Raw genomic sequence first — 26234 nt, 5'->3', positions numbered from 1 at the left:
ATTTTCTAGGCCGATTTTGGCTAGGAATTATACTCTATACAGTTAACTAAATCTACAGCCAAAAAAGAAAACATAAAATAATTGTTAACCAAAATTTAAAAATTATTTAGCTTGTGGAAAATAATTATGGTTTTCATTAGGGCTGGGCATTATATTAACGATATGATCATGCGTAACTAGTCAGTAAATCTAGTTCCGTGATTACCGCTAAATCTGTAAAATCAACTGCTTTCAAATGGAGCGGCATTTAATAGACAGAGCCGTAGATCACTGACAAGCTACGCCAAATCGCGTTCATTGTCGAAGGTGATTCATCGCGATATTGCGTAGCTTGTCAGTTAGATATATATCGTAATCATATCATTAGATATAATGCCCAGCCCTAGTTTTCATTTAGTTTAACTTGATGAAGTAAAGGAAAACTATACGGAAATTGAAAGGTAAAACAAACAAAAATGACAAAAACTGAACAAAATTAGCTAAAATGTATACAAATAAATTCTAAATTTTGCTTTCTGATGTGTGATCATTAGTGACGTGGCCTGAAACCCTCCAAAATCTCATCGGTAAACTATGTGCTAATGACTGCAGAGTGCTTGAGGTTTGATGGTGAGAGAGAAACTGCACATACGAGGCTATTGTTGTGTATGAACAAATGAACACAGTTTTGCAGTACAGCACTCTGGCCTCAATTTTATAGTACATGGAGTAAACTAGATTAAAGCTAATCTTTCATGCTTTTTAGAAATAATGTACATTAGTAGCATATTTGAGTAAAACTGAACAAATGCTATGTGAGTGGGTAGAATAGAACCTCTGTGAAATGTGAAATCTGTGGGGCCTCCCTTGGGAATGCTTAAGCGTGCTGTTCATTTGAGACTGCTTTAATCCTTCGTAGATACTCATAATAGCATATACCATATAATACCATATTACCGACCTACTTAAGCTCCTTACAAATGTACAACACAAACTCACCATAACAAAGGCACACAGAAACAGACTCATTGTCTAAAATTATCTCAAAGTGGCATTTTGTTATGGTTATGGAACCACAAAAACAGGGATTTGAGCAATTTAATTAATTACTAATAAATTATTATTATATTTTTATATATAACTTTGAAATAAATGCTATTCTTATTAACTTTCTTTTCATCAAACAATTCTTATATATATATATATATATATATATATATATATAGGATCATGTGACCAAATTCATCCCCGTCACCACAGGAATAAAGTACTTTTTAAAAATATATTAAAATAGAAAGCAGTTATTTTAAACTGGAATAACATTTCACAATATTATTGTTTTACTTTATTTTTGATTAAATTACTAAAGCCTTGGTGAGCACATGAAACCTCTTTAAAAATCGTATTGACCACAAATCAAAGTTTGGTAGTGCCAGTCATATAGTTATAGAACAAAATGCTGGGGGGGAATTTTCATTTTTGGATGAATTATCCAGTTTTAAGTGATTAGAAAAACCATAGCAATGAAAAGGAAACCAAGCTTTACCTTTTTAAGCTTCTCCACCATTTCCTCAATACTAAGGTTTTCGACCCTATGTGTCACTTTTTTCTCCATCTGCGTCAGCCAGTCGCAGAGCTCCTTGTTTTTATCATTGAAGATGAGCCAGGCGTTCAGGCGATCTGCTATTTCCTGTTTGCGAAGGGACACCTACACAAAAAGGAAGAATAAAGGGTTAAAATGTGTCTTAAAAAACATTCTTACAGTAGTCTAAAGTATCCACATATCAACACTTTTTTAATTTTATTTTTCATTATAATGACATTTATTCATTCAGGAAAATATCTTTGAGAGCACATGGCCTACTCTCAAGTTCTAGAGAGAGTACATAAGAACTTGCACTCTTGTGCTCTTGATGTGACAGGCCAGTTAACTACCCTAATTCACATGTGAGAAAGGACAGAAAACAACTCCAGGCAAAGGTTTCAGGTTACAATTAGCAAAGGCCCATTCGCTTTTACTGCTTTCTGTCAATAAGGGGCATGTCTACTAGGATGTACTAACATCAAGACAAACTAAAGTTCCCCGTTGCTCGTGTCATTTCTAGATTGCTGGGGCTTACATGCAGCCTTTTAAAAAGGAGGACAGCTTTTTCCATGCTACATTTGTCAGTGAAGGCTATAGTCTTTCCTTGATCTATTAATGTCACACTTAGAGCTGTAAGAGAATGTGATATTGTAGTTTTCCTTCTAAACAAGATTTTAATCATGAGGTTAAAAGAAAGTCCTAGGACACTGAGGTTAGTTAATTCACTTCTATTCATGGCCTTGTTAAATGCATTATTTATGCATTTCCTTGAGCCCAAGCCACTTGCCCAAAAACATATGCAAAGACAAATAAAAGACCTCCCTCTAGAAAACAAGGCTCAGCTTTGCCATCTGTCATTCATTCCAGGGAATGTTTCCACCTGCAACCTGTTGGCCACAGACACTGATGCACAACCTAAACTGACCTCATTGGCTCTCTCTTGGCGTCTGGCCAGAGCTTCAATTAAAGACATGACAGCAACTTCACAAACTGAAAAACGGTTGATTAAATAAGGCGCCCTGCATTATGTGGTGGTAAGTTTATGGGCTGGATGTAGGCCACCTAACAATCTGTCCTAAATGTGGCCTTTCTGTTTTTAATTGCTCAGGCCGTTTACAGTTACAAGAGCAACTCCATTCAAATGTCAGCAGGCCATTCAGCTACTTCACTTAATGATGGCAGGCTGGACACCTGCGCTTAACAGATAATCTCAGAAAAAAGTCCTCAGTCAGCCTTTACAATGCCTGGCAAGCAACTTAAAAAAATGAGCTAGCTAAGTAATGCCTATTGACAGGTAAGTTAAAATCAATTTTGCTCTTTATTAAATAAAACAATATCTAAGTAATTATAGCAAAGCTTTAATGTTAAGGGTATTGTTTGCCCAGAAATTAAATACATAATTTACCAAACCCAAAAGACTTTCATTCAGACAGAACACAAAAAGTCATTTTTGAGAACTATCTTGGCCAATAATATTACACATATTATGAAAGTGAATGAGGATTAGAGCTGTCAGGCTCCAAAAGTGGTCCATGTGTCTCTTGTTCTATATTTCAAGTCTCCTGGATTCAAATGACAGCTTGGTGTGAGTAAAAAGTATTATTTAAGGCTTCACAAATCTTTTTAGTGAACTGACTGATTCAGTTTAAAAAAACGGTCAGATTCTAATTTGGTCGCTGAATGATTTGTTCATGAATTGGACTGAACACGTTTTTGAGTTCAGCTGTTAATGACTTAATGATCCTGTTGCAGTGGTAACATCCCAACATATGTCTTCTGAAACTAAAACATTAGATGCATTAGATGTATAAACAACTTTTCACTTTTATGAGCATTTCTGCATACTTTTTGAATCTTAAATGGGCATTCATTCCACATTCTTTGTAACGCATGAAAAAGAGTGACTTTTATGATTCAAAATGTATCCTTATGTGTTCCACAGAAGAAAAAAAACATCATACCGTTTGGACCAGCAAGTAGGTAAGTAAATTAAAAGGTTCATTTTGGTCTGAACTGTCCTTTTAAGGCAAGTGAATTTTTTTCTTGTGCTATTTTTCAGAAACATACATGTCAGCACATCTTTCTGATGAGAAAATTATTACTATGGCTATAAATCTAGATTAATTCACACACATTCTCATTTTCCCTCTCTTTTTCTGTGCCATGCGGCACTGTGAAGTTTCCCCCCCACCTTCCAGCGGTGAATCATTGTGTGCCTTTCAATGCTGGCTGGACAAGAGCCTCTTTCCCTCCTACTCTCACTCTCTCTCTCACAAACACAAACACTCGCTCACCTTCAAGCACAGTTCTTCCCATTGGCTGTGAAGTTCTTCCACCTGTCCCTGGAGCAGCGCGGTGTCACTAGGCAGCACGTACTGGGACACGTCTGTCTTCATGGTGGTCAGCTCTTTCAGTTCTCCAGCCCAAATCTGCAGCGAGTCCTCGTCCTCCTGCATAACACGGCAACCAGCACCAAGTTAAACTCCCCTCCTCGTGTCGCACGCTAACCCTAGTCCTCCCTCTCTCTGTGTCCCTCTCATTAGCACTCGGGATTAAGGCCCGCTGGATGGGACGGGGGAGGGGAGGAGGCGGAGAAGGGGAGGTGGGAGTGAGAAGGGTGGGAGTGAGCAAAGCACCCATAACAACATAGAAAGGGGTGATGGGGTAAAGGCCAAACATGTTAAAGACACTATTATCTCCTTTGTCAGTTTGACCCACCTTCATTAAAGGACTCTTCCTCATCAAGGCTTAATCAACAAGAAATAAAATCAGTCTCAGCAGTTGGGTTATTAACACATTTCTAACGTGATATGATTATATCAACAGGTGTTTTTTCTTTAGCAAAGACCTTACCTTGGTAATAGATTGAGTGTATTAAAATAACGTAGAATTCAGTTGACAGATAAAAGCACTTTGTTCAACAACCATCAAAGCCAAGCAGGAATAAACAGTCTCTAACAATTGATGACTATTACTCATGTTATGGCGTGTATAAAAAAAAAGTCACAATCAACTGTATTCTTACAGGAGTCGCCAATGTGTACATTTAAAGTTAACTGATTTTTCACTATAGAGCAGGGTCCAGAAGGACTAGAAAACTAGTAAAAATGCTCCTTTTTTCACTGAATAAATAAATATCAGATTTTTTACATAACAATTTGTGAAAGCAAGACAGTTGCAATTAAAACATACAGTAGTGTCCCAAAATATTAAAATATAAAACTTTAAATTGTAATAATACTTCAAAATATGACTTTTATTATGAGTTTTTTTTTTTTTTTTACATTTTTAAAAAAATCTTACTGATCCCAAACTTTTGAACGGCAGTGTACATGAATTTCAGAATGGTTGAGTATTTGATTTGTTTTCCTTTCGCTTTATTAACGTCATGTTCTTCAGCATGATTTGAGTTGATCCTATATCTATTAAGTGGAAGCAAGAACATCTGCACAATGCCATCACAAACTTGTCTGCATTTCATTGGTTAATAAATTGTGATTCTCTTTATCTTAAGATAACGTTTCCTTTCAGTTTTTCTCTACATTTTCCCATCTTCTAAAAAACTTTAATAATAATTTCCTAAATCTTAAATAAATTTTGTATTTTATATCATAATTTCTTCTTGTACTTTTTCCTCTTTATATTTTGCCAAATCATCAAAATGTTGGTTTATTTCCAGGTTAAATAAATAAAATAAAACTTTATCAATTACATCATCAATACAGCCGAATGACCTGAATCTGGGATTCTAACTGGTTGTTTGGTTGCCTATCATCACAAACAAATCTTACCTTGATGAGCAGCATGTGTGACTTAAGATCTTCTAGCTTCTCTGGCAGTGGACACTTCAGTCTTGCTTTTATCTCCTCCAGTTTGAGAGCACTATTAGCCAGGCCGCTTTCACAGAGCTTCCAGTTCTGCAAAGAAAAAGAAGAATCTCTTCATTTAAGGTGGAAGATGTTTGTGTCTATAACCTTTTCTGCACTGTGAAAAACAACACCAGATCATACAGTTTTAGACTTAAAAGGTTCAATACAGTATTCAGCTCTAACAACAGTACGTTTGTGTGGCATAATGTCAATTAAATAATTCAGATCTCGATCCTTGAACATTCCTTTAACTGTCTAAAAGTTCTGGTTATGAGAGCCACTGGTGTGCTTGTATTTTGGGTGCTGTCACTGTGTTATCTCAGATCACTGAAGAGGGATTTCCCTTTCACATGGGGATACACCATCCCCCACCCATTGTGAGCAAAAGTACACATAAACACACTTCCACTCTCATAACTCTCTAAACCCCCTTCAGAACGATGATGACAGAAGAGCCAATCAGAGCCGGTTATGAGTGGCAGTGACACTGGTGTTATATAATATCTAACAGTACAGGGGATCAGCTTCTAGTTTAGGGTGACACAGAGCCCCACTGCTTTAGAATGGAATAGAAACACTTTCCAAGCTTTGTTCCCACATCTACCTCTACTTTAGGCCTCAGGGCATTGTGGGATTGTGTGTGAACAATGACATATGATCCATGTAGACACTGAACTGCATAGTGGGCTAGCAGCCATGGTTTTGAAAGCCCTTGCTCTATGTGATATGGCCCAGCTGCCTCATTTATGGATTATGGCGAGATTACAGCTGATCTCTCATCCTCAAAATGAAGCACTCTATTAGAGAAACGCTCAAGAGGGTATGTAGGTCAATGGTGGCTAAGAAAGACCCGCACAATAACCATATATCAACCAATAACCAAGGATGCAATAAGACAAGGGTGTCAAGCACTAATCAGATTGATCCAAATCCTTTCTATGCTTATACTATATATTTTTTAATTAGCAGGCTTGTTTGGCATTCATGCAACATCCAAGCAAAATCATTTAAAACATTTGTCATTACCAAAGATGAAAAATATCATGAATAAAGCAATAAAGCAACAAGCAAAAAAAAAAAAAAAAAAAAAAAATACAATAAAACACAAAATATTTGCAGATTTTATATTATATATATATATATATATATATATATATATATATATATATATATATACATATATATATATACATATATATATATATATATATATATATATATATATATATATATATATATATATATATATATATATATATATATATATATAGAAAAAAAAGTGATTTATTCACAATATTATTTATAATTTGTCAATGGAAACGTTCACATATTAACTAATAAAGAAACGGCCTGGGAAATGTGAGAATTGGGTCACATACATGAGTTATGGTGTCTGTGAGAGCCTTCCCTTTCCTCACAAGGTCACAGCTTCTCTCCCACATCTCTTTGAGAGCATCCAGTTCAGTCTGCACGTGTGTCTGCGTCTGCGCATCTGTCAGTAGAAGGATGTGTCCTCCTGCGTCCACAGTCTGCCTGTAGAGTGCTTCATGAAGCTTTAGTTGCTCCTCTGTCCACTGTGAGATAGAAAACATGAAAGATAGATAATGATGGTGTTGGATCAGACTATGCAGTACAACATTAGGATCTTGAGAGTTGAAAGGATCATTATATTCTCTTTACTCAGTCATCTTACCTCAAAGTCTTTTATAGAGCATTGGACTTGGGTTAAGCTGGATGGTACAAGTCCTGCTAGGGGCAGAAGTTCTTCGATGTGTCTGACTAACTTTGAAAGTTTCCCTGAGCCAGCCTTATAGAGTTGCCACTGTCCCATCAGCCCTTCCAAACATTTGCCATGCTGCTGTACCCTCTGTTGCGTCCCCTGCCATTCTTCCTTTAGCTGGGTCAGTCTCAGGATCAGATGACTCCTGCTCACAGTTGAATTTGTCAGCATTTTCCGGTTTTGTTAAAGGTACATTGAGCATACAAAATTATGATGGCCCAGTATTGCATAACACAACAAAATCGTAGCAACAAAATGGAAACAAGCCACAATATAACGGAAGTGCTCCTGCTGCCTTTCTTGGCCACTATAGAGGATGCGTTAAAACTAAGGACTATATACCAGCGGTAATGGTCTAATGAAATTAAAATTTGGGGAATTTTACAGTAGTAACAACTTTTTTTTTAAACCATTAGCCAAGTCATTTATATGGCTATGTTAATTTAAAGTGTACTTAAATATCCTGGTGCAGTAAAAGCTCTTTAAAATAGTAAATTGTGTTTACGTGGCAATGAGAAATGAATCCTACAGTAATAATACAGTATGTGAAAGTTCAAGAGTCCATAAAAACATTGGTGTGGTATTGGTATTGTGAATAGTTCAAAATTAGGGTTTTGTTAGTCCATTACCACTATATAAAGCTTGCATGTTAGTTTTACGCCTGTATAGAAGGCAGCGGCTATTTGCAATAAAAGCAATATATTTTAGAAGCTGTTTACACTAATTGAAAACAGAAAGTATTTTATGGATCCACGGTTTACACCAAATTAAAATAGCAATATATTCTATTTATATTATATAAATAGTTATAGTCATTCCAAACCCATGAGATTTTCGATAATCTTTGAAACAAATGAAGATTTTTTTTAATGAAACCTGAGAGATTTCTTTTCCTCCATTGAATGTCTATTCACCCAAAACCTTTGCACTTCAAAATGGTCATAAAATCATTCTAAAAGTAATCCAAATGTATCGATCAGCACATAAAGCACTAATGTCTCTTCAGAAGACTTGGATTGCACTGTTCGGTTCATATGGATTATTTTTTATGATCCCTTTATCGCATTTATGAACCATGAAAGTTCTGAGTGAATGGACTCTCAATGTCCATAATTTCTCAGATTTCAATATAAATACTTTTATTTGTGCTTAAAAACTGAATAAATGATATGGGTCTGTAATATGAACATGAAGGTGAGTAAAGGATGACAGGATTTATATTTTGGGTAAACTATCCCTTTAAATCGTGGTATTAACAGATTTCATTTATTTATTTATTTATTTTAAAAGAGACCATAGATGTCGCAAATATTAACAACACAAAAATAGTGATGTTAACACAATAAAACTAACTGCAGTTCCACTGGCCATTAGCCTTGCCACATTTATATGGCTCTCTCCATGATCTACATTTGTTCCTGTAATGAAAAAAAAAAACAGACCCAAGAAACATCTTGAACATAACCATGCAGGAGTTCCACCTGAAGCAGCACTTATCGGCTGAAAAGAAAAATGATTTCAATGATTCATGCGCGGTAGCACATGCGGTTTAATTTCCAGAGAGCGAGCCAGCTTGTTCCAGCGCTGAGCTCAATGGAGCTCTTCCACACCACATAACTCCCAAGAGTTACAGCCTCTTCTGAAGCCCGTGGGGGAAAATAATACATTGGAGAATCTCGACTTTAATTACTCATCAGGAGACATTCCATTCAAAAGAAATTATTAAAACACATGCTTTGATTTCTTATCCATGTCAAAGTCCCACACTAGAGGTTAGTGAGAAAATTCTGCGCTCACAGATTACTAGGGAAGAACTTATTGAGTGTAGTGCTATAAAAGCTCACCTGTCCTCATTCTGACTGCTCTCCAGGAAGCGCAAATCCTCACTGATTGAGGCAGCCAGCTGCTGACTGATGAGGACCTCCACTTTCAGCTTCTGGAAGATTTATTACCAATATATGAATAGATGAGCTCTGTGCAACCATCTCAAAAATAAATAACACACTATTGCCAAGAGTTCCCATTGTTAAGAGTATTTTAAAAATAAGAGTATTTTATTTTACACTTATAATGTTACAAAAGGTTTATATTTCAAATAATGTTATTTCTATATATTTCTATTCACCAATAAATGCTGAACAAAACTGAATATTACAAAATACTTTTCTAATTGATTTAACTTTACAATTCTATGCTCTACCTGATGTGCAGCTAGCTGCTCTTTTACAGCAGCAGAGTTTCCAGACGTCGGATTGGATAACCCAGCCTTGATTTTGTCCTGGAACTCCATCCAGCACTGGCACTTCTGTTGGAAGTTCAGAGCATGCAGCAGCTCTCCATACATCTTCCTGCAGACAGATATGTACATTGGCATTCACCAGACACAGTTCAGTTAAAGCTTATTTTAGGGATCAAGTGTATTTCAGGGCTAAATCAAAATGTTTGAGAACTGAACATCTTTAACTCTTTAACTTTAAGTGAAGTTTCACTTGCCTGTGTCGGTGTGTAGCCTGAGAGAAGACCTGAACAAACTGTGTGTTGAGGGACTGTAACCTCTCTTCCTCTGTAGAGCTTAAGGAGAGTCTGAAACTCGTTTGGTTCAGAGCAGCAAGGTTAGGGTTCAGAGCACTCAGATCAAACAGAACCATCTTAGGAAAAAAAAACATTTAAATAAAAACAAATATTTAGTTTGCTCTGAAACACAAAGAGGATAATAAATGAACATTTATGAAAACAAGATTGACGGATTCACCTTTAGTCTATCCATGCTTGTAGCAGAGGTGGTCATTATGCTCTCAAAGTTTTTGAGTTGTTGCTCAACTGATTTCAACTCATTGCTGAAACGGCAGTGTTCCTCCAGCTCCTCCTATGGACAGAGAACAGCAAAACACTTGCCAATATTGTTTGCAGATAAATCTGATTACTTTTACATAATATTGTATTCAGACTCTAAAGATATAAAACTAGTCCCCTTCACCTGAACTTGTGCACCAATGTCAGAAAGTGCCTTGCAAAGATGCGCATGGTCACATGATAGCAACATGGTTTCTGATTTGATTAGAGAGGATGACTGGGGATTCATCTGCCCAATGAGAAGCTTCGAGGCCTCCAGGACTTTTCCCACACTGCTTTTCAAGACCGGCATGTCTTTCTCTAGACCCTGTGAAACACAGTTTTTTAGACATTAGTTTAGAAGAGCGCACAGGAAAGGATGTAATTTATCATGTGATAACTTTTTTTTATTCAGCAGTACAATAAAATATTGTTAATATTAAGAAATGTTTCTTGAGCATCAAATCATCATATTAGAATGACACCAAATGAATGATCCTGGAAAGCTTTGCCCTCACAGGAATGAAGTACATTTTATATATATATATATATATATATATATATATATATATATATATATATATATATATATATATATATATATATATATATATATATATATATATATATATATATATATATATATATATACACACACACACACACACACACACACACACATTAAATTATCTATTTTTAATCATACATTTTATTTATTTGAATTGTATAGACACAAATTAGTTTTTTTATTCAGACAATAAATTTAATTGTTTTATCAACAACATACATTAACATCATTATTTGTTTGTGTTTATGTTTAAACAGGAATCATAAGTGTATAAATCACCTTATTAATGTTTAATTTAGAAGCTATGTGAACTGGAAAAAAAATCACTCATAAATTGAAATGAATTGAATAAGACCATATTTGTTATTCCATGTTCTTTTGTGTTGAAGATATTTTGTTAAGAGTAGCACAGGTCTCATTTGGTATTTTTAGCCCACTCAGAAAAGCTCCAGCTCAGATCTCAATGTTCCTTCTTTTCAAAACCACAACTGGACTGAAGTGCTGCAGACCCATCTGTAGGACTAGAACACTTTAGCACTTAACAGGCACATGCTGAAAACTGGCTACTATTTAGGTTTCGTTACTTTGCAAAATGTTATTTTCTTTAAAATGACAAAAATTTAATCCAAACCTGTACCCCATGAAACAAGCAGTTTAACATTTCTGTTCATCCATATTACTGTGGTATGTATTGGTTTAGTATTTTATATAGTTATTGCGGTTTTCCATTTTGGAAACTAACCTTTTAATATTGTAGTTAACGTGTTTTGTACCTTTCAGTCATTTTCAGGTAATTTTGGGCAATTATCATATTAGAGTCTCATTTAATTAATAATATTTCATATATTTAATTAAATAATATTCAAATAATATGCGGTTGGCATTGTCCATTTTTTCTTGGGTATATGCAAGTGTGATCAAACCTCTGTCTGATAACACTGGAGATGAAGAATATCCAGGTACTGGATAGGAAACACATCCTAATGCCAGATGTTAAAGGGGCCTAGATACTATTCATTACTCACACTGATGCCCTGCATCCTGCTGTTGAGCAGCTCTGCAGTGTTTTCTTCTCTGTCTGAAGAACTCATAAGCTCTCTAAGCCTCTCCCAGTGCTGATTTAGCTGAACGCAGCACTCTCCTGTGAGACGCTCATACTCCAGCCAAAGCCGCAATGCATTCCGGGCCTTTAGTAAATCTGCATGCACATCTTCAGTCACTGCTTGATGTCTGAAAATGAACAAGAATTAATACCCACACAGGTCCAGACAAACGAAACAAACATGTTCTGTTCTTTCTTTGCATTGCAATGTCTAGTTCATTTGAGTGAATTAGTTTGTTTGTATGATTGTATGATTCATGCAAATAAATTATCAGATAAACTCAATTCAATTGCTAATTTATAAAGACGCTGGCATTTTAAAGTAGCTTCCTCAACAATGACAAAGACTAAATGTCATAGATATTGTCAGTTTGGTTTCAAAGTTTAAAAGGTGAATTAAAGTAAGTGGAGGATATGTAACGTTACTTACCGGGATCTCTCTTTCTCTAGATGAACAGACAAAAGCTCAGACGCATAAGGGTTGAGTTTGGCTTTCAAATCAGAAAACATTTCAGTTAACTGTGTCCCGGTCTCTGATCGGTTCAGCTCCCCTTCAAGCTCCTGTTAGGAAGCATGGATAATAATATTCCCAATAAATCACACAGTGATGGTTGCAATGTTGAACATTTATGTGTGAATTCTCATACTGGCAGAATAAAACTGGTTATAAATGTTAACAACCTTACAATAAAAAAAATAAGTCAAACTTTTACAATCTTTTGCAATGGAATGGTTTCATTTAGAGCCGTTTCCTCACTTGCAGATGTTCCACATGAGTTCGGCTCTGCTCAGACGAGAACACAGGAACTCTGCAGAGCTCCAGCTTGTAGAGCACCCCAGTTGTTTGCAGTTCTGCTGCACTCATTTTAGATTCAAAGCGAGTCCATTCATCTTTTATTTCCTGTAAACCTGACCTGAGAGCATTTATCTAAGAAAAAACACACAGAGCTAGGAATAACATTTGTTCACTAGGTCAGGAATGATGAATGAACTCTGACTGAACACATCCGACACATTTAAAGATGTTGTAAAACAACCGTTACACACAAATCAATTGAATTCTTTCCAGTGTTATATTCCCGCATACCCCTAACCAAATACTCCAATCAATTGATGTTACATCTCTTATGATTTGTGTTAAATATTGTAATATAAAATAAAAAAGCACAGTGTTTTAAAGCTGCTGTATGCAGATTACCGTTAAAAAGTTTAGGGTGTGTAAGTTTTATAAAGATTTTGAGAGAAGTTTTGTGTGCTCATGAAGGCTGCATTTCATTGATCAAAAATACAGTAAAAAAGTAATGTTCTGAAATATTGTTACAAATTAAAACTGTTTTCTATTGTAACATATTTTAATATGTAATTTATTCCTATGATAGACGTCCAGTTTTCAATGTCACATGATGCTTTAGAAATCATTCTAATATACTGATTTGATGCTCAAGATACATTATCAATATTTAAAACAAATCTACTGTTTAATATTTTTTCTGGAAATTGTGACAAATTAATCATCCTTAGTGAATTAAAAGTATTATTTTCTTTAAAAAAAAACTCAACCCAACCTTTTGTAAAGTAGTATATGTGGCCAGTGTTCACAAATTTACTGACGCATTCATTCGCAGGGTTTAAGAACTTACCTGTCGACTCAAAGCTTGGCAGTCCTGGATGGCTAAATTCACTTGTTTGGAGAATGCTTGATCTCCAGGATGTTCACCGTCCTTCTGCCTGAACAGGTAAAGAGCTCCCAAAGCCTTCAGCTCAGAAGACTTCACCTGCAGCCTTTCCTCTGTCTCCTGCAATGAAGCAATGTCAAAGTTTTCTCAAATATCTCACTTCCCTTTTTAAAAGCACTCCTTTAACTCACCTTCACACCAGCAATAACAACAGCAACGTAAATTCTTCAAGCTAGCTGGGAGATAAGAGACTCACCTCACACTCCTGTAACGTTTGCTCGATCTGTGAAAAGCTCTCTGGTCGCCAGTTGTTTTTCACCCATTCCATACGTTGAGAGATCCAGCTGTGCATACAGTGCAAACGCTTTTCTCTGTCCGTGCAGGTCTGCCATTGGTCCTCAACATCATGAATCTAGATACAGAAGAACTTGTCACATTTCAAATATGATGGCTTTGGCAGGTTATGTAGGTTACTACAACTTTGCTGTACTTCTGCACTCGCCTTGCGGTCAATTTTGACCTGTAGAATAAGCCAACTCAGATTGAGAGCTCCCAGCTGCTCAGCAAACACGATGTGCTCATTGCGATCGGTGGGTTCATTCACTGATCCTGTCCCCTCCACAGACTGATGGTTCAGGACGTCAACATATGGCTGGTGACTGGTTATTTCAGCCTTGAGATCCTAGTATGTGAGATAAAAAAAAAAAGAAATTAATACTTTTATTTAACATAGACACATTCAATTGGTCAAAAGTGACAATAAATACATTTAATGTTACAAAAAAATCATTTTAAATAAATGCTGTTCTTTTGAACTTTGTTAATCAAAGCATCCATAAAAACAAATCACAGTTTACGCAAAAATATTAAGCAGCACAACTTTGATGATGATTCCACAGTCTAGGTGCATTACCTTCAAAGCCTTTAGATGACTAGACAGCTGAGAGGAACCGAGGGCACAGTGGACCCCCGAGCTTTCATCCTCCAGTCGTCTCTCTACATGCTCGATCCAGGAGGTCAATTTGGCCAAGATATGACTGTGAGACTGGTTTGTCAAAAGCTAGAAGGGGGGCAAGAGGATGCTAACTTAATATCTGTTGGCTAGAGTTTCGCTTCTAATTGATCGATGAGGGAGAGAAAAAACTTAAGAGAGACACATAAGTCATACTTGTTTCTGTTTCTGGCTGAGGGTGGGCAGCTCACTAGTCAAGTTCATCCATTCCTGCTCAAGTTGAGCCAGTCGTCTGCGCAGACCTGGAGCTTCACTGTCAGTCTGCTGCAGTAGCTGTGTGCCTGCACATTCTGCAGAAGCTTTCTGTGCCGAACGGACCTCTAGCTCTGCGAAGAACTCCTGCAACATTCAAACAAAGCCACATTCTTACTTTTGCATCTCGGGCATGATGCATGTTCACATGTCATAAAAAAATTAATAATAAGTAATGTTCACATAAAAAATAATAATAATATAAACACAAATGAAATTCTAGTCACCGTGAGCTGAGACAAGATTGTTCTGGAATTCAGCGGATCAGAATCAGACAAAGTCTTCCACTTCTGAACCTGTTCTTGAGCATGACAAATCCACACTTCTAGTTCTGTTGAGTTGCACTGGAGCCTACAAATATGAGCGCACAGAAATACACACCTTTTTTGTAACATGATATAACAATGTGGCTTCTAAACAAAGGGATTTTAAACATTTTATTACCCTGGACCTCCGAATATGATGATCCATTTGTGAGGGGAAAATTATCCTATTTTTACAAACAGTTTTTATTTATTATTTGATCACTGGTTTTCTCATACCTCTCATAATTCTTTCTGATCTTCTGTGTGGACCGTATCTTCTGCTGTAGTCGATTCTGAAGCTCCATCCAGTGTATCAACAGCTGTGATTTTGGTACAGGCTGGTCTGGCCGTTCACGGAAACAGCCCTTTTCCCGTAGGATCCTGAGTCGGTCTTGGATCTCCCACACCTGAGGCCTTGTGTCTTCCAGGACCTTCTGCAACCTCTGACAATAATAGAAAAAAAGAAGTTAGTGGGTTATTACCTTACACTTAAGACTATAAACATATTTTATAACGAACAATAAACTATTTAGAAAAAGTATTTATGTCTTACATTTTAACAATTTAATATCAAAACCACATTATTTGCTTTACAAAAAAAAGTTTATATATATATATATAAGGTCTATTCGTTGATATTCAAAGGATCAGTAATCATGATTTAAGTTTAATATCTCGATCTATGTGTATCTCTCTCTATGTATACAGCTCAGCTATATATGTGCTTAGTTTATGTTTTTAACTCATTGTAATTTAGTAGTACACAAATATATGGATGTGGTCAGCTGAAGTACTGCAGTTAGAGACTACAAAGTTCAAGAAACACTGCTCTAACGTATGTCTTCATCCACACATCCTCATATCTCACAGCTTCAACCACTTGCTCGGATGGAGTGGCTTGTGGGTTTGATGCACTGTACATCTATTACAGACACAAAAAGGGTTACTTGCCGTTTCTCCTTTATCAATCCACCTGAGTAATGAGCTTTGGTAGACATAAAGGGGAAAATAATATGAACGCAACCAACCATATGCTACTGATTGTTCCATGTGAGTCAGTGAAGCTGAGAAATTAGTTTTCGTAATAGTGAGGGAAACAAATAATAAAACAGTGGCCAATGCAGGCCGCAGAACATGAAGTTCCACAGATATGGCAACTATCACACCGAGTAATTTAATCAGGAACATCATGTGCTGGCCCAAAAAAAAGCCCCAAACTCTCATGTAACATATAACCAAAGAAAAGAAAAGACCCTCCCCTCCTCCACACGCCTACATGTCTCAGATACTTATTACTTTTACTGCTTAGTAGATATCCATTCAAATAATTCATAAGTGCAGGAGTCCCAAAACCTCAATAGTGTGCTCAGCTAATAAAATACAGTAACACCCCACAACATCTATGTGATTTAATACAGACAAGAGTGCATTATGCTGCGTCTAATTTGGTTAGGATTTTTATTAATTCAATACAACACAACCAGGGACAGAGCACTGAAAAAATATTTTATTCAGTAATATATTTTTCTTTTTCAGTAAAACAAAAGAAACCTGACAAGTAGTGCTGTCAAAATTAGCGAGTTATTGCAGGCAAGAACGTCTTTACGACCACATCAAACAGGAGACTTTTCAGACGTGCTCTCTAACTTCACCTCAATGCCAGGCCGTGCACTGAAATAAAAGTTACAGGTGACAAGGAGCTTCAGTAGAACAACAGTGAACTGCAGTACAGATTTGTTGTCAGGCTGTATGACAGTAGAAAATATTTTTCCCATACTGTCAGGCAGTGTTTGTAGCATGTGCTCTTCAGTTGATGCACAAATGCGGCAGGGCATGCTGTAACACATCTCATTTAATATTAAAATGGAAAAGAAACTACTGAGCATGCAATGCTATAGTTATGTCATCAGTTAAGTCATGAAGTTACCAAAAAGGCGATTTAACCTGCCCTAAAACAGTGCATGCAAGTATTTGTTGTATATGATTTGTATATGATCAGCTTATTAGTAGAGGCTTTAAAAATTGATGTGGGTCAGAAAAGTTAAAGAGTTTCAGATCCACGTCATGTTCAGCAGTGGCAGCTCTTTAAAGCAGCCAAAATAACCTAATAACTCAGCTACCGTGATGTCTGCTAAACAAAAAAAAACAAAAAAAAAAAGAAAACCAACAACTTTTGTAAGATGAAAGGATTCATCTACATTTAATTTAGAATGTAGTGTTTGATAATTTTATTGATTTCTGTATATTTAATTTTCTACTTGCTGAAGGGTACATGCAGCTAAATATGACATGACATTATAATGGGTTTATGTGAAGATTCACATAAGTTCACAGAAACATTTTGCCAATAGAGAAAGAAAAACAATTCAATAACCTAGTTCAAGATTTACAATTACGCCAAAAAATAAAAAAATCACATATTTAAACTGTAAAATAAGACAAAAACTTTGATTAAGATTACCGATTGGAATTTCTGTAATTCTCATGTGAAGTCATAGAATATAAAAATCTTCCCATCAAATAAACACAGCCCTGGCTCAAAGGATGTTAAAGATATGCAGCCATTAGTGTTCTTCCCAGGGATGCGGGGAACTAACCTCATAGGACTGCAGCTGACCCTGCAGGTCTCCCTCTGGCTCTGAATCCAGACTGGACATGTTTTTCTCCATCTCATCCAACTGCTTACGCAGTCTCTCAGTGACCTCTTCGTACTGAGACCACTCCTACAACACACATAAAGAGCATTGAGGGAGCTCTTGTTGCTCACTTCTCTTAATTCATTTTATAAATCTCATACACTCATATAAAATCTTGGTTTATTAAATTAGAACTGTTCATGACAATAGTGTTGATAGACGCAATGATGATACAAAATACTAAATTATGATGTAAATGTGTTATGAAATGGGGTAGATAGATAACATTACGGTCTGAATAAGATCATGTTATTGTACCTCTAAGCTGTGCTGCATTCGGACACCATGAGTTTGTGCTTGATCCTGAAGAGCTGATATGAAATGCTCCACCTCTGCATGGGCCTGCAGTGCCCCCTCTGGCAGCTTCTGGGATAGCAGCTTCACCATTACAAGGTTCTGCCCCAAATCTCGGAAGTATTTCTGTTACCATTCAATTCCATACATCATTAGAGTCATTCCAGAAGTCAGAAAAAGTTTTATTTATTAAATAATAATATAATTACTAAGTTGGTCAGCCGTGTACCTTGTGTTCTGTGAGCAGACAGTGCAGCTGACTGCAGTTTTGTGGCTGTGCATCCTGACTGCGTAGCAGGCGCTCAGAGCCCAACTCCAGGAGACCCCGCAGACCGTTGAGAAGAGCTTCAGAACATCTCTGGAGGTCAACAATATTCTGTCCCATTGATCTCCGCCGCTCAAGTTTCAAAGTCCAGGTGGTGCTTTGCAGACTCTTACAGAGAAAACACTTACATTAGAGCAGAACTTCAAACATTAACGACCAATCCTACATTAGCAAATGTTGCTGTCTACCTTGTCATCAGATAAATTTTCATGCTTTTGTAAAGTATGTTTGTGTCTATTTGGAAAGTTCTAAAACATTTTCAAAAATATTTGTTTTGCATGGTCACATATTACAATGACAAAAGGTAGCCAAAGAAAATACAAGAAATAAATATTCATTTATTTAATTTAAATAAATATGTCTTAAACAAATCTTAAAAACTCATGCTGTGGATTAAACTAGTAAATGGATGTTATTAATGTCATTTACATATTGAGGACGAATGTAAAGAGGAGACTGTATTGTACAACCTAATGAAAGGTGTTTTTTTCTGTTTAAGTTTTGTTTTATTCTGTAGACTTTGCAAGTGAATTGGTGATACCTTGATCCTTGAAAGGTCCTTGAGGAGTTTGTTTGAGTCTCCCATCTGTGATTCACTGGAACTCAATGCAAACACCGAAATCTCTAACAAATCCTGTCTCGTCTGTGAAGGCAGGAAATAAAAGATGCAGAAAAGCAGAATCCGTATAAGAGCCTCTGTGAAATGTTTTCTGTCAGCCACTTGTCTGATTCTTTTTTTCAGATATGAATATAACCTTGAATTTGTCCAAACTGCAGATTAACTTCACATGTTGTCCCTTCTTAGTTATAACTTTACTACAATTCAAAAGTTTGGGTTTTTAATAAATATCACATTTTAATATATATCAGATGAGCCTTCCATTTCTGCATGATCTCCATACAGATATCAAAAAGAAATGAAAGAGGCCGTTTTCTTCTATCATCCCTCGGTTTCAGCATTAGAGTAAACCTGCCGACATCGAGGTGATGCACAAATTACCGTTGAGACTGTGATCGAAAAGTTCAGGGCTCTGATGCGACTGATGAGTTCTCTGTTTTTTTCCTCCGAGTGCTCCAGTCTCATTTCCATAGATCGAACTGATGAATCTCAATCATACTGTTTTGAGATGCAACATTCCATCTATGAGCTGCTCTATCAGAGTGCCACAAGAGCCCCTCCTTAGAACAGTATTTGAAAATCCATGCTATGTAAGTTTGCACACTAGTATTCTGCATTCTTTCTAAAATCCTATATGGTGAGGGCTTTGCGCGGTTGCTTCGTGCCCTTTCTTGAGTTGGTAAATGCCCCGTTCATCTTGGGCGCCACTACACCTATGTATCCTCTGATACCTATCTAAACAGGGTGTTGCTACTAGAGAACTGTTGAGACAGCTCTTTCAGCAAGCTTATGCGTAAGTTAGCGGTAGTCCCTGTGTGACAGGCAAGACTTGGTAGAAAATGCTAGGTTCTTAGTCGTATCCATTTAAAGGAATCTTTCCTGATTCCAAGCCTTTAGCTCTACCCTGGGCCGAGGCCCTAACAATTAAGTTGGGTATGTATCTTAGGCCTTTAGCCATAAGGGGTACTGTCACAGACAGCCGTCTAAACACCCCAGGGGCAACTCCCGTGGAAATGGTAGAGTTGATACTTCGTGCTCGCCATGATTCTGGCCTGCACTCCCCTCAGCATGGTGGCATGGGTATACTGTTCCCCATAGTTCAATGTTCCCTTGAAAGGGAACATCTCAGGTTATGAATGTACCTGAGAGTAGGGAACGACACACTGTGTCCTCTAGCTCCCTGCCATGCTTCGGACGCAAGCTTCAGACGAAGAAGGGAATGACGTGTTCTCCCGGCGCTTATTTATAGTCGCGCTGGTAGTGATGTCAGAGGCCAACAAGTTGGTGTTTTTTCAATGTATGCTTTAAACACCGGTCACGACAAGGTGTTCCCCATAGCGGCCACTAGAGGACGCAGTGTCTCATTCCCTACGCAGGTAACTATGGTTTTAATTCAAAAGCATTAAACAAGCCTTAATAACCAAAAACTTTTGAACAGTATTGTAAATGCCAGAAAATGCACACAGACACTTGTTCTTTCTCAGGGTAGTTCTTTGGTTTTAGTAAGCATTTTCGCAAGGCTGAAACTGACCTCTAAAAAACTGATTTCCTGACATGATCCAAGGGTCTCCGATGTTTCCTTCAAAGAGTTGAGAAGCTGGACTAGACCCTCTCGATCTTGATCTTCACCTCCTCCTTCAGACTTGGACACATCGCTGACAGATGCTGTGTGCTGAAATTGAGACTGGCTGCTGGTCTCTTGAATGGAGGCCTCAATCAGATCTTTCTGTATTTCCTAAAGAGTAGGAACGGCAGTAATTAATCATATAAACCACTGGCCATAGTGGAAATGTAATAACATGTGATCTTACACCTAGATTTCACATAGAGTTACCAGTGTTTTATCTTCCTGTGGGACACATTCTATAAGCTGGGAGGAGAGCAAAAGAGGAGCTTCGCCGTCTATGGGTTTAGAGTCTGTCTGGGTCTGGTCACCATCGGTAACATTTACAGGTGGCTTTGTGGCCGTATTTTTCCCTTGATCACTTGTACCTGTGTCTGTGTTTACAGTTGCTTCATTCTGATCTACAGATTCAGATTTTAACATGGTGATTTCTGAGCATATTCCTGGCTTTGCTGGGATGGTTTCAATCATCTTGGTTTCTGTGCACTCGTTTTGCTTTTCCTTTGTTATATTTGCACTGTCAGGCTTCAGGCAACTATCATTTGGAAATTCTTTCAAGTGTTGGGATGTTAGTGCAGGTAGAGAACTTGTCTCTTCGATAACTGGTCTGCTGTATATGCCAGGCATTTCAGGGAAGCCAGAAGGCTCCAGTAAACAACTTCCTGTGTTGGTGTTCTGTACTACAAGCTTATCTGCACGAAAATCAACTACTTCTTCAGGAGAGGATTCCTAAAAACAAACAAACAAAAAACAGTAAGCCACTAGCAGCTTTGCAGTGGCTAATTTAATGAATGTCATTCATTGTTAATAGATCCCACTCTGTTTGTATTGTATAAATGTAAAACATTAAGCAATTTTAAACTAACAATTCAGCTGATAATAAGAATTCAGCTTTGCATCACAGGAATAAACTACATTTTAATGTATATGTGTGTGTGTGTTAATTGGCATTTTACAATGAATTTGAACAGGGCTCATCCAATCAGTCCGAACTATACATTTCACAATGAGGAATGTGAGAATTAATGATAATGAATCATCGTCTGCCATAAAAGCTTTACCTTAATGACACACTCTGTTACAGCAGAGGCAGTGCCTGTCTTAATGTCTTCCTCTTCTATTGTCTCATCTGGGTCCTGGCACAGAAAAAGGATAAATTATTAGATGAAATGATTAAAAATTATTAGAGATGATGGCCAAGTGCATTAGAAGAATAGGCTCGATAAAGACAAATGAAGAAAACGGTTACTGATAGAAGAAGTGGAGTTATATCTGGCATTCTGCAATGAGTGTGTAGCATATACTCTAATAGCAACAGAGCTGAGATAATTGCTATCATGCAATTCCAAGACTAACAAAAGCATCTACGACCAATTAGAGAGAAAATAGATCTAAAAAAAAAGTATTTAAATATGAATATGCATATAAATAGTATTATATACATTTAGAATGTATACTTAGATTTGTATTAATGCTTTCCATTCATAAATGTATACATACAAATAAATAATTAAATGCATGGAAATAAACAGCCATAGCAAAAAGTTCAAGACCGTACACGAGTTCAGAAATGTTTGCTTTTCAGGTTACGGCAAAGGGATACATTCAGCCTGGGAGATAAATTGAAGGTTTTGAGGGCTTTACCTCTGGAATACTGCTTGTGAGAGTTCCTGAGGATGAAGACCGATTGTCTTCATCTTCCTCCTCAATGAAAGGGGCTTCCATGGACACCTGATACACCAGGGTTATGCAAGGACATATTATTCTTTAGGGTTTTATAGTGACAGAACTATTGAGCTGATTTAGTCTTATTTACTCATCCTCATTTTAGATGTCTTCTAAGGTGTTGATGGACTTACCCTCACATCTCCAGTGTAAAGATGAGGCATCGTGAATTCTGTGCTTTGGTTTGAATGGAGAATCATTTCAGCTGGTTGCCCAATAGAGGCCTGAAAAGAAAATCAGTAAAATACTTAGCTTCATCAAGCTGTAAAACTTTGGCAAACCACAGTCAATGTTATAAGGTCACATGATAAAGATCATGAGAAAAGCCATGAGAGCTTTTCAACTAGATACTACTGCCTTTGCCAATAAAGCCATGCCTGTAATGATTTATCGCCACACTATATTAAAGTTTAAAAGCACTTTATTTTTTAAGCACAATCAGAAAAATCAAGGCTCCCACACATCCCTTTTGTGAGTTGGCTTTAAATGCAGGGATTTTCTCATCCTCTCATTCCCACAGATATGAAAGTGGTTACGTGCCGGTCACGGTCACTAAAAACACTACAAATGTACTGCACTTTCATAAGATGACCAAAAAAAAGGTCATTTTAAACATAGCATTATAACATTATTATTATTATATTTGATGCTGCAATTGTTGTAAATGGATGAAAAAATTTCCACTCATCAAGATTGTTTCATAGCTTGATAGTAGTCTTTTTATTTGTTTGGTTAGATGCCCGCACTGGAACTGAATAGCTGTCATTTGTTATGACAACCGTAATTCATGTAAAGGTTGTGAATCAGGCTAAAGGAGATGGTTGGTTGTGTTTTGCTCAGTGTTTGATTTTGGATCACTTTAAAAACAAAGAAAGTTACGTAATGCAGCTTTAATCCAAGGACTACAAGAAACATTCAAACTTTTAAAAAAGCCATTCACGTCACAGGAATAAATAATCTACAAAATAGCTTCTTTTTTATTTTATTTTTTAAGTGAAATTAAATCGAATGGTAACCACTTGTGGAAGTTATATGCATTTTAAATTTAGCATTCACTATAAATTAATACATTCCTATAGGTGGGCTGGGGGTGCTAAATTTGCCAACTCAGCATGAAATAGAAAAATGTAAATGCATATTTAACACTTTCCTCTTTTGCAATTATACAAGTTGTAAAAGTTTAACATTTTAATGTTGTGTAAAAAAAACAAACAAAAAAAAAAACACCCTAACTACAGAAAGTTGCTTTTCATGTAGTAAGTAAGTTTAAGTGCCCCTATTATGTCGAATTTCCAATTTTGCCTTTCATGCAGTATGTCATGTAGTTGTATGTGAATGTAAATGATATGTAAAGTTATAAAGCAAAATAAATAAAGTTATTGTCTCCCAAAAGAAAGAAGTGACTGCTTCTCTAATCTCTGGGGGAGTTCAACATAGGATTCACAAAACACTTTCAGTACACAGTTTATTTGGACCAGCTGGCTCCACTGAATCACAACCTGTAAGTATGATGATAAATAATAGATGTTTATATTTTCTATCGAGCATTCAAAATATGAACAACAGCAATGGGTGTATGGTTTCAGACACGCGCTGTATGTGGCAGACCTATCAAAATAAGAATGGGCCACCTGACCAATCAGAGAAGAGCAGGCTCACGGAAAGGAAGGACATTAATTGCATATTTTGAAATAATAAAACTATTATTGTAGGAGACTCCCAAAACAATATTAGAAACCTTGAAATTTCCATAATAGTGCTTAGTAAGCGGGAAACCTCGACTCTTGGTAAACAAAAGCAAACTGTTAGAGCGACAACCATTAAAGCTGCGTTCTGCTCCACGCTGAGCTGCTGTAGCTCCTGGATGGGCTGCAGGAGCTCTTGGGCCCGACGGAAGGCTGTGAGAGTTTGCTCTGCCCCAGCAGGAAGCCCCAGACCTGCCCTGCAGCTCTCAATCTCATCAATGGTCCTCTTCATTGACTGGACATTATCCAGAATGACCTGTTCCAGAGAATGGGAGGGATATGAGGTAATGTAAATGTTTACACTCCTAACAGAAAATAGAAAGACATGACGTACAGTACCTGTATGTTCTCGAGATGTTCCTCAGGAGAAATGTTCTCTGTGTCACTGGTCGAAAGGATCGTTCTGATCTTACTTATATTTTTCTCCATTGTCTTTACCTCTGCTTCAATAGCGTCCATCTCCTAAAAACAAGTTATAAGTGAATTCCAATTAAAATATAGAGTACATAATTAAGAAATCTCATCACAGTATTATATTCTAGAAAGTAATTCATGTAAGGGAATCTCATAAAACCCTTCAAATGAATTGTGTTCTGTTACAGATGTCAAATGTTCCAATACTTCAAATTTTTTATGTTTTTGAAGTAAGTCTTCTATACTTACCAAGGCTGCATTTATTTTATCAAAAATATACTAAAACAGTATTTTCAATTAATTCCACAATACTGATACAAAAATAATAATCTTGCAGACCCCAAACTTTTGAACAGTAGTGCACATCTTATGTAGACCAGTGGTTCCCAAAGAACGCGAGATGATTTCGATATAGGCTTTATATATTTTTGTTTCAATTAATTTAACTCTTTCGCATCGCACGTACGATCACACCGGTGTGATCAGTCTAGGCTAGTCCCTGGAGTGTACGACCACACCGGTCAGTGCATGACGTGAAATTCAAATGTGCTCTCGCGAGTTGGCTGGCGCTGAGCCAGAGACAAGTGCGCTCAGAGCTGTCATCACAACTTTTCAGTGTTTTCAACCACATAATGTTTATTTTAGGTTTCAGACATATAAGTACTAGAAATAACAATACATTTAGAGTTTGTAAAATACACACTGATGTCAAAGGAAGAGGCAATAATAATCTTTTTCATTATAATTAGACACATTTTATTCATATCAGATACACATTGTGTAAGTAACTTTAAAGTTTACTCCATTATTCTCCCAGTTCACCAGCCACTTACTTTTATGTATTTCGGGAGAAGTGGATGAATTCACGTGTTGTAAATCCAACAGATCTGATTCTCTGAACTGCGTCTGCGGCACAAACTAAGATGGCGTCGCCCATCGCGCATACAGCTCAACTAACGCGATCGTTATAAAGGTGTTTAAACAACAAAACACTTCCACTTGCATATATTTGACAATCGGAATATCAGCTATTTCATGCCATATCTAGCAAATTTGTTAATATTTTGAATAAAAAAGGAAAAATGACAAAAGCAGATCATTCATTCAGCTCTGTTGTTGCTGCGGTATGTCACGTGACAAGCAATGACGCGTCACCATGGAAAGCATAAAGTGACACATCTAGCGGATTAGCATGAGTGTGTGTGTGTGTGTGCGTTTACATTTGTGACATATCAGGACAAAATTATGAATACACACCAACAAAGTCAGGACATGGGTAGATGTCAGGACGAAAATCAATGTCCTCATTTTTCTGAGCATACTACAGTGTTCTACAGCCTCAAATATATAGCTGGAGCAAAAATCTCTGTAGGCCAAAATTGTCACAATTTTTTGAAATCATCTGTGTAAGTGTGTATCACATTTTTGCTCACTCACTGATACGCCAACTATGGGACGTGTGAGGTACTGCGCTAAACGTTTACACACACCGGAAGTGACATCAACATTTCACCTAATAAAAAATCAGTTAGGAAATCGAAATACCTCACTATCTTGCCAGTGGTTGAATATAAATATATAGTGCGTCTGCCAGCACTAACACCAGAGTAACACAGTAAACAGTTCTAAAGAAATACAATTATCTGACTTGATATTTGGATGAATGTTGTTACAAGCTAGCTCACGTTAGCAGACTTTTGCTAGCTCAAGAGTCTCTACACAAGCTGGCTAAATGCATAGCTAACCACATCCACTGAGCCAGTTATGTATCGGGGTGGGCGATCTGGCGATTTTATATCATGAACGATCTTGAAGACGTCCACAATCTACTT

The 26234-nt window shown here is 36.9% G+C and overlaps 1 protein-coding gene across 1 annotated transcript in view; it reads right to left on the bottom strand.

Annotated features, from left to right (window-relative positions):
- The window catches only part of LOC113063326 (nesprin-2-like), a 603140-nt gene that overhangs the window by 10902 nt on the left and 566004 nt on the right, over positions 1–26234 (bottom strand). Inside the window, exons 55-85 of the mRNA XM_026233640.1 lie at positions 24328–24450; positions 24062–24244; positions 22378–22467; positions 22163–22249; positions 21580–21654; positions 20729–21247; positions 20426–20629; positions 18817–18918; positions 18180–18383; positions 17915–18076; positions 17558–17683; positions 15198–15403; positions 14883–15006; positions 14560–14742; positions 14305–14451; positions 13894–14073; positions 13648–13803; positions 13356–13511; positions 12473–12643; positions 12146–12276; positions 11639–11843; positions 10191–10373; positions 9966–10079; positions 9707–9861; positions 9414–9561; positions 9058–9149; positions 7127–7358; positions 6813–7007; positions 5356–5481; positions 3859–4014; positions 1526–1687 (exon numbers count right to left, since the gene is read on the bottom strand). Coding sequence (XP_026089425.1) covers positions 1526–1687; positions 3859–4014; positions 5356–5481; positions 6813–7007; positions 7127–7358; positions 9058–9149; positions 9414–9561; positions 9707–9861; positions 9966–10079; positions 10191–10373; positions 11639–11843; positions 12146–12276; positions 12473–12643; positions 13356–13511; positions 13648–13803; positions 13894–14073; positions 14305–14451; positions 14560–14742; positions 14883–15006; positions 15198–15403; positions 17558–17683; positions 17915–18076; positions 18180–18383; positions 18817–18918; positions 20426–20629; positions 20729–21247; positions 21580–21654; positions 22163–22249; positions 22378–22467; positions 24062–24244; positions 24328–24450 — 5097 coding nt within the window. The remainder of the gene's footprint in view (positions 1–1525; positions 1688–3858; positions 4015–5355; positions 5482–6812; positions 7008–7126; positions 7359–9057; positions 9150–9413; positions 9562–9706; positions 9862–9965; positions 10080–10190; positions 10374–11638; positions 11844–12145; positions 12277–12472; positions 12644–13355; positions 13512–13647; positions 13804–13893; positions 14074–14304; positions 14452–14559; positions 14743–14882; positions 15007–15197; positions 15404–17557; positions 17684–17914; positions 18077–18179; positions 18384–18816; positions 18919–20425; positions 20630–20728; positions 21248–21579; positions 21655–22162; positions 22250–22377; positions 22468–24061; positions 24245–24327; positions 24451–26234) is intronic.

Source organism: Carassius auratus, chromosome 45 (assembly GCF_003368295.1).
Source record: "Carassius auratus strain Wakin chromosome 45, ASM336829v1, whole genome shotgun sequence".
In the NCBI taxonomy this organism is placed as follows: Eukaryota; Metazoa; Chordata; class Actinopteri; order Cypriniformes; family Cyprinidae; genus Carassius; species Carassius auratus.
The sequence above is the reverse complement of the archived record's forward strand: the minus strand, read 5'-3'. Positions and strand labels throughout refer to the sequence as shown.